This window comes from Gymnoscopelus microlampas, assembly GCF_963454915.1.
Source record: "Gymnoscopelus microlampas genome assembly, chromosome: 1".
NCBI lineage: Eukaryota > Metazoa > Chordata > Actinopteri > Myctophiformes > Myctophidae > Gymnoscopelus > Gymnoscopelus microlampas.
The window spans coordinates 54,571,302-54,585,876 of NC_139962.1; the positions used below are offsets into that span (position 1 = coordinate 54,571,302).

At 43.4% G+C, this 14,575-nt stretch overlaps 1 protein-coding gene across 1 annotated transcript in view; it reads left to right on the plus strand.

The window, feature by feature from the left end:
- The window catches only part of thsd4 (thrombospondin type 1 domain containing 4), a 122,097-nt gene that overhangs the window by 94,442 nt on the left and 13,080 nt on the right, over positions 1–14,575 (plus strand). Inside the window, exons 7-10 of the mRNA XM_084075402.1 lie at positions 5,004–5,182; positions 10,322–10,418; positions 12,065–12,256; positions 12,895–13,024. Of these exons, the coding sequence (XP_083931528.1) occupies positions 5,004–5,182; positions 10,322–10,418; positions 12,065–12,256; positions 12,895–13,024 (598 nt within the window). The remainder of the gene's footprint in view (positions 1–5,003; positions 5,183–10,321; positions 10,419–12,064; positions 12,257–12,894; positions 13,025–14,575) is intronic.

Here is a 14,575-nt window from a genome sequence, read left to right on the forward strand (position 1 = left end):
GGAGCACCATTGATATAGCAACCAACAAAAATGATATGTATATGGCCGCAGACACCCGTCTCAAAAAATATTTCGTTCCAGGGACCCCCCAGAAGCAGAGATTTGAGTTACAAATGTTCGCTTTAAAAGAATATATATCAAAGATTTGCACTAATTTTCACGATTATTTTATAGCCAAAGAAATCTGAAAGAATTACTGGTAAGCCAACTAGCATGGCCCTGATATCTATCCCATGGTATCATGTTACCAGTGTATCACAGCTACACACAGCATTAGGGGAGTTCAGTGACCTTCCAGGCTTACAGTTACCATAAACCACCTGGACCTGGATCAAAACCCATGAAGGACAAACAGAGCGTCACATCAAACCACACACTGTTTCCAGTGGTGGAAAAAGTACTCAAATGTTTTACTTAAGTAGAAGTATCAATACTGCACTGTAGAAGTACTCTGTTACAAGTAAAAGTCCGGAATTCTAAATTTACTTGAGTAAAAGTACAGGTATTGGTATCAAAATGTACTTAAAGTACCAAAAGTAAAAGTACAAAATATTTGAAAATAGCCGATCTACAAGCTCACAACGCGTCGCTTTGCGACGCGTTGTGAGCTTGTAGATCTGCTATTTTCAAATAGTCTAGGTATAAAATAGGGCTAAAGTGGTTAATGTATGTTTCGTAATATCATAATTTATATCTGAAAAGTAACTAGTAACTAGTTAATTGCAGTTAATTTCAGTGGAGTAAAAGTACAATATTTGCCTCTGAGATGTAGTGGAGTAGAAGTAAAAGTATTGGAAATTGGAAATGCTCCAGTAAAGTACAAATACCTCAAAATTGTACTTAAGTACAGTACTTAAGTAAATGTACTTAGTTACTTTCCACCACTGACTGTTTCACACTGGGATTCACATCCTCCTATGATTTGACAAAGCTCTGTGTGGTGAGCCCAAAATCGTGGTGAGGCCAAAATCTCTTCTGCCCGGTTCTCCTCAGTGGCTGGAGCAGTTGCTCTGAATTTGCACACAGACATTGACCATTACCGTGTGCACGGAACAGCGGAGCCTGTTTTTCCGCTTTCCCCAAATGTCAGCTGTTTATTAGCGTTTTTATGTAAAAGAATGTCGCCATGGTTACGGCTGCCCAGCTGTGGGATGGCCCCGCGAGCTATGGGACAAATTATCAAACTGCGCATGCGTCGAACCGGGTATAGACTAGCTGTAATAATTTGCATTATGATGCATTATAATGCACTTATAATGCTTCATAACAATCGTTATAAATGTTTATAATTGCGAACGCGGAAGGAGGCGCCTCCGCCCAAGTGGAGCCTACTATCAAACTCGGCTCGGCTTGTGTCTCTGTCTGTCTGTCTGTGTGCAGTATGTGTGCAGCCGCGCCCCCATGTCACTCACGCTCTCATTGGCTGCCCCCATGTGACTCACGCTCTCATTGCCTGCATGCACTACAGTGTGGCTGAAATTCGCCTGTGCCCCTGGGTGACTAATTACACTCCTCTGAGAAAAATATAGCAGCGACAGTCAAAAATAACACATCTACAAGCATCTACACAAGTTCATCTATTGGGATATCTAAGAATTCCATGTCATTTGTGCATATTTCAGGCCGGATGGCAAGTAATTGCTCATTCCTTTCTATTCTTCTTATTGTTATTTTCGAGCTGCGTTCGCTTCCAGCGTTCGCGCGTCTTACTTGTTATGCATAACAACATATAACTAACTAAGTTACGGTAGTTCAGTATGTGCTGTTCCGCTGAGCTTATAATGCATTATGACCAGCTCTTATAATACGTCAATCTGGGAACCCATCGTCAAATAAAAACGAAAAACAGCGCCCTCTGCTGTTTTTCACTCTTGCATTTGGCTCTGGGGGGGGAATGAACTAGACACATGCTGACTGGAAACCGGTGTTTGGACATGCCTTCAGCCCTCCACTTCCGGTGGTGCGCCTATGTTTTCATTCCCACTAACAATATTTCTCCACGGAACACTAACACCACTTCTCCCAAAGAACATGGATCGTTTTGTTTATAAGCCCACTTGTTTCTATGATGAAAGAACAAGTTAAAGTGTTACTAACTTTCCGTGGTTTTGTCGGCTCCGAGGACGCTATTGTTAAATGAGTTTCGGTTTGTTTACAGTGGGAAGCGAGCCGCACACATGTAAATCCCGCCCACTACATTTGATTGGGTAAAGCGCGGCCTGCTCCCTGATCTGAAGGCACCAAGCCCCCAGAACCCAGTGCTTGCATTGAAGCGAAATGGACATGCTGGTCATTCGTAGGTACTGCAGCTTAAACGGAATGGGGCCACTGCAAATGTACGAGCGAAAACTGTTTCGACCAATGGGCTTGGCTCACGAGCTTGCGCACACGCTTGCGCACAGGGACGCGCACCTCTGTGACGTAAAACGCGTCACTTGTGTGACGCAGAACGGATCACAGTGGCCCCAAATAGGCTACGCCCATCACACTTTACAACCCGGAAGAAGGGGTGAATTCGCTTCACGCGCTGGGTGAGCAACTCAATGCAAGTGGACGGGAGGCGATATCCGGTGCCCTCTCTATTATTTTTAACTCTATGGAAGGCACGCCCACTTGTAGCCAATGTGAATACTGTAGGTTCTCAACGCGGCTCCCGACAGATTCAAGCGCAGCTATGAATCTGTTCTTGAGAGATTAATAATACGTTAAACGTTTTTATAAGCCGTCATACTGTACATGATTATAAACATTTATAACAAGTGCTATAATGCCTTTCTAAGTGCATTATGATGCATATTAAACGCAATTATGATGCGTTATAGACCCAACTTTTTAAGTAAAGTGTTACCATAAAAAAAAACACTGTCTCTCAGGATTGTAGAATACAGGACTAATAGTCGGGCAGGATCATTTTTTTCTGCATTTACTGTATTCCCCAAGTCACAGCAGTGTGGCTGCAGCCTGATGCTGCAGTCGGCCACAGTTTGCCTGTAAAACGGACTAGATGTATCTAATTAAAAGGCAGATCAACGCCGGAGGGCGTCTGCCCTTTTTTTCTCCGGACTTCTCCGGCATGCATGATGGCGGGTATTATCCACCGCCACCGCGGTGCCCTCTCACTGAAGTGCTGCTCTACAGATAATTGGTGTCTTTAATAGCAGAGCGAAGAGCGGCGACGACACAGTATAGCTGCTTATTTGCTGTAACAGTGACTGGTTGGAATGTCAGCGTTTTGTTGTCAGAGGCCAGAGACATTGGTTTAATGAGAGCCATGCCACGTCTCAGCAGCAGCTTTTCTGAAGGGACGGAGGCAGCAGCAGACGCTGGCCCCCAGAGGTCCCCTGACCCCCCCCCCCCCTCTCCCTCCCTCCCTCCCCCTTCGGGGGAAAGTGTATAAACAAGCTTTCATTAGAGGACCATGGCCCTTCAGCCTCCTCAGCCTTTTTAATTAAGGTGAGGAATTTCACCACTTCCTCAAGGAAAAAAGAAAGAAAAAGGGAGAGAGAAGACGTGAACACTAAAGATGGATCTCTCTCTCTCTCTCTCTCTCTCTCTCTCTCTCTCTCTCTCTCTCTCTCTTTCATTCTGTCTGCTGTGGCTCCTTTTCAAGTGTAAACTGGGTTTGCAAAGTGCACTCTGACACTCACACTCGCTGTCATACACTCATGTACCCCCCCGTCAACCTCACACACACACAAACACACATGCGCGCACACACGCACGCACGCACGCTGAATAAGTGGAAATGTATGCATAGATAGACAATAGTTCCTTTCAGTGAGTGAGTGAGTGCTGGAGGAACGTATTATAACAGCTTGTAGAGGAAATTAAGACCTCAGCTCCATCAGAAACGTGACTCAATGATTGTTGGAATGAATATAAATCACATTTCCTTTATAAAATACTGTAGTTGTGGTTGTGATGTGAAAATGTGGGGCGGACAATGAGTTAATTGGTTTACCATATAAAGTCATTATTTGAAATATTGATTGAACGATGCACACACATTTTATTTACCGAAATGGTAAAGTATTAATTAACTTGAGTTACTAGTTACTTTGCGGATATAAATCATTATATTATAAAACATACATTAACCGCTTTAGCCCTATATTTTATACATATAGGCTATTTGAAAATAGCCGATCTACAAGCTCACAACGCTTGTAGATCGGCTATTTTCCAACATTTTAGTACATTTACTTTTGGTACTTTGAGTACATTTTGATGCCAATACTTTTGTACTTCCACTCAAGTAACATTTTGAACACAGGCCTTTTAACTTGTAACAGAGTATTTTTATATTGTGGTATTGCTACTTTTACTTAAGTAAAATATCGTAAGTATTTCTTCCACCACTGCATTTGCACACTAAACTGTCACTGAGGTTCTTACACAGTGTACTACAGTACACATGGTTTTAGGAATGACATTTTGACGGGTGCCAGGAAACAGAAGACAGGGACACGAATCAGGAATCTCCCCATGCAGCGGCACTTATCATTCCAGTAGCGCTGGTGCTCTCTCTCTCTCTCTCTCTCTCAATAGACTTCTGTTCAGCGCTGTGCATCTCTAATGTGCTTTTAGTTGTCAAAACACTCTCCTACGAGCCTGTCTAATGTTACCTATCTAATGCTTTTCTAATGGCCTCTCTCGTCCTTAATCCATGGAATCAATGGACAAGGACTTGAAAAGATTCCATTACAGGATTTACATGAGACATTTGCCAGCGTAAACAAGGTGGTCGCGTTTATAAAATGCTGCTACTTTGAAACTGCACGTGAGATCGTTTATTCTGCTGTAATTGTGTTTTTAAAGTGGTGAAATTCAGGGGTTCAGCCTTTTTTTCTTTTTTTTTTACTACATTGCTCATTACGTCTAAACGTTTTCACATTAAACGGCAATTACGTGGAAGTGGTTCTTATAACCGTTTCCTGTCTTGTTTGGACTGGCTTGTCGGTGAAGGTTGTCGTTTGGTCTTTGTTGTTGTTTGACACTTCCAGCTCTCCGTAGCCGATCGGGGCGGTCCATCATCAACGGGAACTGGCGGGCCATCGACCGGCCGGGGAAGTACGAGGGAGGCGGGACCATGTTCACCTACCGGCGGCCCAATGAGATCACCACCACCGCGGGGGAGTCCTTCCTGGCCGAGGGCCCAACCAATGAGATCCTAGATGTTTATGTGAGTCACCCAATCGGCTCAGACCTATACTCCTATACAGCAGGTCATGTCCTGGGGTCATCAATATGCGGTGGTGTAAAGTAACTAAGTTACATGTACTCAAGTACTGTACTTAAGTACAATTTTGAGGTACTTTCACTTTACTGGAGTATTTCCAATTTTCAATACTTTTACTTCTACTCCACTACATCTCAGAGGCAAATATTGTACTTTTATTCCACTACAAATATTTGAAAACTTTAGTTACTAGTTACTTTGTAGATTTTGATTATTATTACAAAACATACATTAACCACTTCAGCCCTATATACATTTTGACCATTTGAAAATAGCCGATCTACAAGCTCACAATGCGTCGCGATGCGACGCATTGTGAGCTTGTAGATCTGCCATTTTCAGATGATTTTTATACATTTGAAAACTTGTGAAATGGGACATTCTGCACAATGAGTAATTTCTACTTTTGGTACTTTAAGCAGATTTCGATATCAATAATTGTGTACTTTTACTCAAGTCAATTTTGAAATCCAGACTTTCACCTGTAACCGAGAGTGTTTCTACATTGCAGTATTGATACTTTTACTTATGTAACAAAATTGAGTACTTTTTCCACCAATGTCAATAGCCTATGTCCGTACAAGGACAATATATGTGTCTGTGGCAAGACTTGGCCTTGTCCGTGGAAAAATGTTGATTTTGTTTTTACATAGCATCATAATGTTTTGACCATAAGAACCAATTACTGAATGTTAGTCTCCAGGTTTTCTTCACAATATGTATGATACTGATTTACTATGACACTATGACACATTAGGAGTCCACTGGTACAGTGGGTCTCAAACTTCTTCTATTTACAAGGACCCCCATAACTCTTGAGTGTGTACACTACAGGTCCATTTGGTTCCATTTGTACTCTCTCAGAGTTACATACCTGTAGGCCTAATGGTCATTTAGGGGCGGCTAGCTCTGTATGTGTTTCTGGTAATATATTTCTATGCCATCAAAAAGTCAACACTTGACATCCCAATGAGCACCTGGCTCAACATGTTCCAATCAGTGATTGCATGGCAGTGAAGTCTGGGCTCCAAACATCCAATGTGAAACCTGCAGAAGAGAATCCTGCAGGTCCTGGTGTATTGACTATATCAGGGGTCTTCAAGGGTTTCCAGGCCAAGGACCCCTTAGCTGAGAGAGAGAGATGAAGGAGAGACCTCCCTTCCCCCCACTAGATATTGTATACAATTTTTCATAGATTTGATAGATAGCTTCATAGACTTGTTTGACGGCACTATCATCAGTGTTGTGTCAATTAATTATTCTTTTTTTTGGGTGTGTTTGCCGTTATCGTTTCAATGAGTATGTTGTATTTTCAGACATTTAACCCCTTAAACCCTCAATAGTAAACTTGAACTTTGGCTCCGTACTTGGTCTGCTCGTTTTCCCTTTACACAGGCTCGTTTTTCCTTTATACACAGACAGACCTCTGTCTGTCTGTGTGTTGTCTCTCTCCCACATCTCTTCTGAGGGGTCCTAGCGCAACATATTTTCAGATGGGGGCATATATTTACAATGGAGGTCAAATACATATTCATTTGGGAGTCCTTGACATGGAAATATTTGAGAACCATGGACTACAGGACACGTAAATGTTAAAGGTGATGATACAAATAATAATAATAATACGCCCTACCTCATCAAACAAGCGTGTTGCGCAAAGCAGATCTACAAGCTCACAACGCATTGCGACACGCTTGTAGATCCGCTATTTTCACTGTAAACAAAAAAACAAAACAAAAACAAAAAAACAATGTTACAATAATAAAGAGGAACAGTTAACTTTTGGACATATGAGGTTTCCATCTGGACTTCCTTTATTGGCCAGCCCAACACATCAGCTTTGTGGATTGGTCCAACTGTGTATGACGTGTGTGCCACTGAACCAATATAAGTGGTAGAGCACACAATAGGACACCATTCTGTTACACGATAAGGCTTAAATATTCTAATTTAAACCCTGGAGGACCTGTTGTGAGAAATGTTCTACTGGACGCTGCATCTGAACGGAGGACCAGAGTTAGGCGGTCGAGCTGCTGCTGTTGCCGTGGGAGACAAAGTCTACTCATTTGGAGGGGTCAGGAACGACAGGGATGACCAGATTGATGTCCACGTCTTCAACACAGTGTCTTTACGTTGGAGGAAGTTGGCCCCAGTGACAACTGGAAGAGGAGAATGTCACCTTGAGGTTCCATCCAATCGGCGCTACCACACAGCTGTGCTGATAAAAGATATCTATCTCTGGGGGGGTTATAATTATGACACGAAGGAGTACTGCAACATTCTTTATGCATTTGATGTCGACACCCACAGATGGTTCAAGCCCAAGGTTTCTGGAACTCTTCCAGAGGAGAGGAGGAGCCACTCAGCCTGTGCCTTGGGGAAGGTCATGTATATTCATGGAGGATACAATAGAACTGGACACTATAATGACATGTACAAGTTGGACACCACCACAATGGTCTGGACTTTAATTAACACCAGATGCACGCCACTTCCTGCTTCATATTATCACTCTGCCACCATCATTGGGACAAAGATGTTTGTATTTGGTGGCTTTGGGGACCAGGACAACAACATCAGAGTGTTTGACACAGAGACCAACTGCTGGCTGAACACACCTTCTGCACAGCTTCTTCCAGGAGAACGCTGGCGCTGGGGTCATTCAGCCTTTACCTACAATGGAGAGTTGTTCATATGTGGTGGCGTAAACAGTAATTATACTGTCCTCAATGATCTGTGGAAATTCAGTCCAGAGAGCTTCTCCTGGAAGAACGTTGAGCACAAAGGGAAAGAACCATGTGGGATGTATAGGATGTGCTGTTGCATTGTGGGAGATCGTGTCATCCTCTTTGGAGGATACAACAGACCTGATGCCCCGTACATGTTAGACTTCAGTCCTAGTCTGAAGACGTTATGCAAACTAGCAGTTATTCAGTATGATCTGGAGCAGTCAGAACTCACACACAACATCAGGTGGGAACTGGCACCCATGACTAACAACAACAACAAATACATAAAAAGAATGAGTATTTGGGCATCTTGGAAATAACACCTTTTCAGTGGGCAAACTTTGGTAAGCTTTTAGTATGTTATTCAGGACACCACATACAACAAAAAAACTGTTGAAAAACCTTTTGTTCATTTTTTTTTTTGGGTAAGGTGCTTTTTGTTGCCAGACCCAGAGGGTCGGCTTACATGAGGCTTCGTCCCTCTTTCGTCCATACATGGGCATGTCAGTTTTCTGTCCCCCTTTTGTCCATACATGGGCATAGAAGGGACCTCTGAAAAGGCTGACACGTCATGTGAAGTCCGGCTTAGCCGTGACGTAGTGCTCTGATCTTATAAAGTACTTATTCTGGGTCTGGCAGAACCAGGTCTCCTGGTCTTTTTTCCCCCATATATGCACCCGCCTAATATTATTGTCCGCTCATTTGCAGGTCCATGGCAAAATATATGTCATATTTAATTAATATTTAAAATATAATATTTTGACAAAAATGTCCACCACCAGCCATGTCTGCTGCCCTCACCAATGTGATCATCCCTTTGCTCAAGCCACTTGTAGCATTACTCATCATGAAAAGCTATATGTTTCCCCATATGAAATCCTAGGCTGATTTTATAGTTTGTATTCCACTTCAGGTTAAAAACTACAGCAGGGTGAAAAAAAACATGGCAGGCAGTGATTTAAGCAACACAGCTGCAGCTAATCAAATTAATAATGCGTGTGTTTAGATTTTAAGGCGTGTCAATACGGTCTTATCATGCTTGCACTTTGGCCACGCCCTTACTGTGGACAACACCTATGGAAATCTAACACTCTCGTTTTTAATTTGTTCGGTGCAGCTTACTTTTGCTACTAGTTGTTCAGTGTTTAGTTGCTAGTTGTACTTGTTGCTTACACTAGTCTGCAGAGTTTTTAATCTGCTGTAGTTTTTGAACCTGAACTGGAAAACAAACCGCAAAATCAGCCTGGGGTTTCATCCCCCTTTAAAGGACACTTAAAGGAGTAGTTCACCCAAATTACTAATTTGCTATCAATTACACACCCCATGAAGCCTTGAATTCATGGAGATGTTTTAGTTTAACTGAGGTCATTGGTCAATAAGAGACTCCTCCTACCGGAGAAAACTTTCAAGTGGCATTTCTTCCTCGGCCTAGTGAGAATGTGCGTGCAACATTTCCCGGAAATCGCACGCTGTCTTCATAATCTGAGGCATTTTGTTCAAAACGGAGCAGTCCTGCAAACTTTGGAAGCCATTCTTAGCCAATCAGGATGGGATATGAGAAATCTGAAGGACTCGTTTCGTGTATGACTATAGAGATGCTGTGTACTGATTTGCGTGATGTTTGGACAAAATCTGTAGGAGTACTGTCAAAAAATGGGTTTCGCAAAAAGCGGCCTCCTGGTGGCGCTATAACAGGCCCATGTGAAAAGTTTGGGGCAGGGTGCAAAACAGTCTCGGCCATGACTTTCGGCCTGGCGGAGACAATGAACCATTTTTTGGGGTGAACTACTCCTTTAAAACCTATGTACTTGGTTGACTGGGGTCCCCCCAGGATCTATACTTGGTCCTCTCTTTTTTTTTTTTTACCCCTCTTTACCAAATCTCTTTGCCGAAAATAGCTGGTTCTAGATCTAGGTTCTAATCTTCTACATCTAGCCGGACGGTCCATGCGATTAACCCCCTACCCGCTTCACATATTAGCTATACGTTCTGGCTTCCCAGTCTCACATCTCACTGTGAGGTTGCACAGGTGTGCTTCAGAAGCATTACAATTATGTGAATAAACATGATTCCTAATTACACTTTTACATATCGTTGCTGAAACCTTGTATCTCCATATTTAAACTTGTCGCTATTTAACGCCCTACTTCATCATACAAGAGTGTCGCACAAAAGTAACCCGATGCGTTGTGAGCTTGTAGATCTGCTATTTTCACTATGTTAATTGTTGTTGTTTTATAAATAATAAAAAGGAACGGTTTTGGACATTATGAGGTTTTCCCCTCGGCGGCGACGATATATTCGGTGTACTCTCTAAATGGTCCTACAGTAATCTCATATTATTTGCCTTCAGATGATCTACCAGCAGCCTAACCCTGGTGTTAGCTATGAGTACATCCTACCGACTGACAACCCACTCGGCCCCCAGCAGCCAAACCACAGACCAGACGGTAAGCCTGCACATCCATCTGTCTGTCTGAGTGTCTGTCCATCTATCCATTTTGATTGATTGGTACACAGCCACCATATTGTGCACCAATATTGGGTCAAATAGGCATGGCCATAGAGTTATGAGCAGGGAGCACAAACGGTAGATGCACGCGCAATAGCATTTTGTTTTTTTTGTCTCCGCCAGGAGACTATTGTTTTCGTTCTCGTCCTTCCGTGTGTCCACCAAGCTAACATTGGTCAAGCTTCACGTGACACGTGACAATATGTTGAAAGGGTGTGCTTTGATTGGCTAGCGAGACGCATGATGAAATCGAGACCTATAAATAGGTGTGTCACTTCCAAAGACTATTTATGTCTTTGGAAGTGAGGTAAGACACACCTATCCATCAGCCAAGCTAACATTGGTCAAGTGACACGTGACAATATGTAATGTTGACAGGATTAATGGAGAGTATCTTTTCCTCACCGTCCGTCTCTGTATATGTCCGTCTGAGAACACCTAACATTGGTCAAGCTGCATGTGACATCACAATATGTTTAGGTAAGACAGGATCAATCAGGAACAGTACTTTCCAGTACAAATTACCCGACCATGCGTGTGTGTCCGTCTGAGAACACCTAACATTGGTCAAGTTTCACGTGACATCACAATATGTAATATAAATAGCTTAGACAGGATCAATCAGGAACAGTACTTTCCAGTACAAACTGAGAGTGATTTCCTTTGGTTAAAATAGCACGGGTCCTGACGGGTCCGCTGACTCAAGTCCTCCTGACACCTCAGGAGGACTGTGCTAACTGCCACACTACGGCTCCCATGAACTCTCTAGACCTGATGGTCAATGGGCAGGCCAGCACATGCCCAACACTATTTTTTTACTTTCCCTTTTTACTACTGGCGGAGACCTGTGCTCCGAGGAGCACATTTTCTAGTTTATCTTAATTTTTATCCTGCGATTTTTGTAACCCGTTTTTTTCACCCGGTGCCAATTTCCTAAGTGATCCTGGGCGCTACACCAGCGCTACACCAGTCCCCCACAGCCTAGCGAGGCCAGGGCCGAGCTCATGCTTCCTTCAATGCATGAGAGCCAACTGACCTTCTTGTCACCTGACAGGGGGGAGTTTCCCCGGTAGGACGTAGCGCGTGGAAGGAACCCGTTATTCCAACCAGTCCCCTTCCCCTCCATCAGGCGATATAGCGATTAGGATTACTACATGTTTTTGTGAGGGTATTAACTACCCTAGGAGACACGGGGAGAACATGCAAACTCCACACAGAGTATAGGCCCTTTCGCCAACCCCACCAAGGGTATGGGCGCTGATGACGCGGAGGAGAAGACACGCCCCCAGCGCCCCCCAGCGCCCACTTCACTGTTCTACCTCGGCTCTGGGGGCCTGGAAAGACGCAACTAGTGTTTTAATGCCTCCAAATACAGCTCTAGTCAGATTTACTGATACACTGTTTGAAAAGCCAAACCGGATTCCGAATCAGCAGTCAGGGAATTCAGTAAACTCACACACGTTTTTGTGATATATATTGTCATTTTTCAAAATGATTGATCGTACATCGTACAGAGGGTACGATTATTGTACAGTATCTGGCATCACTGCCGTGCTTCATCTCCTGTATGTCTTCACACATCAGGAAACACCCTGAACGGCCAGGGCGGCGGAGGGTACAACCACCATGGCAACACCCACAACGAGGGTGGAGGTGGACGGTACCAGCCGCACGTCCCTGACAACCAGGTCCCAGCGATACAGCCCCCCCGGCGCCAACGAGACTACAACTGGAAACTGTCTGGGGCTACGGAGTGCAGCGCCTCCTGTGGCAGAGGTCAGAACAATTCAAAAATGTGCTCGTTTTCCAAATCAGTGCGTTACTGTAATCGGATACTTGTATCCAGCGCGACATACAATACAATACAAGACATACATCACTTACACCACCTTTAACCCTTTGAGGCCGGGAAGGGAACGCATGCGTGTCATTTTAAGATTTCTTTGGCTATTCAAAAATAGCAGATATACAAGCTCGTAGCGCGGCACTCTAAAATAATATGTATTTGTCTAATATATAATAATAATATTTTGTTACAGGGACCACCAGAAGCAAATATTTGAGTTAAAAATGTATATAAAAGATTTGCCCACATTGTCACGATTTTTCAAAAACATAGCAGATCTACAAGCTCGTAGCGCAGCACTCGGTGCCGCGCTATGAGCTTGTATATCTGCTATTTTTATATAGCCAAAGAAATCTTAAAATGACACAGATGCGTTCCCGGTCTCAAAGGGTTAAAGTTGAACCACTTTCCAAGCATTTTCTTTTGGTGTCCAATCCCTATTAAGTCCTGTATGAAGATGTCTACTCTCTGATTGGTCGTTACAGGGTTCTTTATGAAGATGTCTACTCTCTGATTGGTCGTTACGGGGTTCTGTATGAAATGTCTACTCTCTGATTGGTTGTTACAGGGTTCAGGTATCCCATCTTTGGCTGTGTGCACCGGGTGAACCACGAGGCGGTGTCCGATGCGTTGTGTGACAGCACCACCAGGCCCAGCCCACAGGAAGAGGCCTGTAACCTCGAGCCTTGTCCAGCCTTGTAAGAGCTTCCCACCCCTCTCTCTCTCTCTCTCTCTCTCGCTCTCGCTCTCGCTCTCTCTCTCTCTCTCTCGCTCACGCTCTCTCTCTCTCTCTCTCTCTCTCTCTCTCTCTCTCTCTCTCTCTCTCTCTCTCTCTCTCTCTCTCGCTCTCCTGTCTCCCTCATAATGGAATGCAGTGGTTCTCAAACTTGGGGACCCCCACGGACCCCCAAAATGTATTTGGCTACGGACCCCATCTCAAAAATATTTTGTGTCAGGGACCTCCAGAAGCAAAGATTTTAGTTTTAAAAAATCGCTTTAAAATGATTTGGACAAATTTTCACGATTTAAAAACAATAGCAGATCTACAAGCTCATTGAACTATGTCTGCTATTTTTGAATGCTATGAGCTTGTATATCTGCTATTTTTAATAACCAGTATAAAATATGGTTTAAGCGGGTAAAACTATTGTGACGCTGTATTAACAAATTTAGCTGGGGACCAATTTTATCCAATCAGGATAGAGAACTCAGACAGGATACAGATTAAGCAAGTGAAATTGGAAGTGATGACACAAAGAAATGAGCACAAAAACAATCGAACTACAACACTATAAAAATGAAGCTGATAAATGGACCCGTACTCTCTCCTGATTGGCTGAGATTTGCAACCCACCTGAAAATGTATTTCCTGTTTATTGACGAGCTGGAGGGACAGGGAGACTCCCGTTACTGAACCAACACTCTATACTATAGCAATATCAGAAAATAATGCTTTGACCTTAAAACATTTACCCTGCCTTTAAGGCATGAGTGCTATTCATACAACACATGCACCACCTGGCTGCACCATGATGCAAGACAAGATGGATGAAAACATTTTTAAGTGCATTAAGCACTTAAACCCCATATATTTCAATGACCAGAGTTCCCCAAGGGTCTATAATCGTCCCCTCTACACTAAATCTCTTCACTGACAATAGCCAATCCAGCAGATCTGCTACTTTTTGCCAAATATTCGACCATGTGGTCATGTGGTTCATGCAGTAATGGATTATCTCATTTAAAAAAAAGAATAAAAATGTCTGTAGGCAAATAGTAAATTCAGTGCAACACGTGTCATGAAGGTGTTATGTACGCTGTCTGCACACACTGCTTCTAGCTCTTTTCTGTGCCCTAGGATCTTCTGATGTGAGGGAGGAGGTTTGGGTTGTGTTCTAAGGGATGGGTGGGGTTTAATAACAACAACCATCTGTTTAATTATGCTGGTATTTGCCTTTCTTCATAATGCGTTTTAGCATTGATGGGACAAAGACTGGAGTGTTCTTTTTTCATTGAAGCAGGCCATGCCTTGTGATTTGTGATTAAGTTGATGGTGGATACAAACCAAAGACTGACTAGTTCATTGGTTCTCAAAGTGCGGTCCGAAGACCCCCAGGGGTACTTGAGGGGGTTCCAGGGGGTCCCCAGCTAAATGATGGACATGCAGGGACCAAATGGACCCTTATGGGTCTGTAACTCTGAGAGTGTACAAATGGAACCAAATGGACCCTAACGGGTCCATTTGGTTT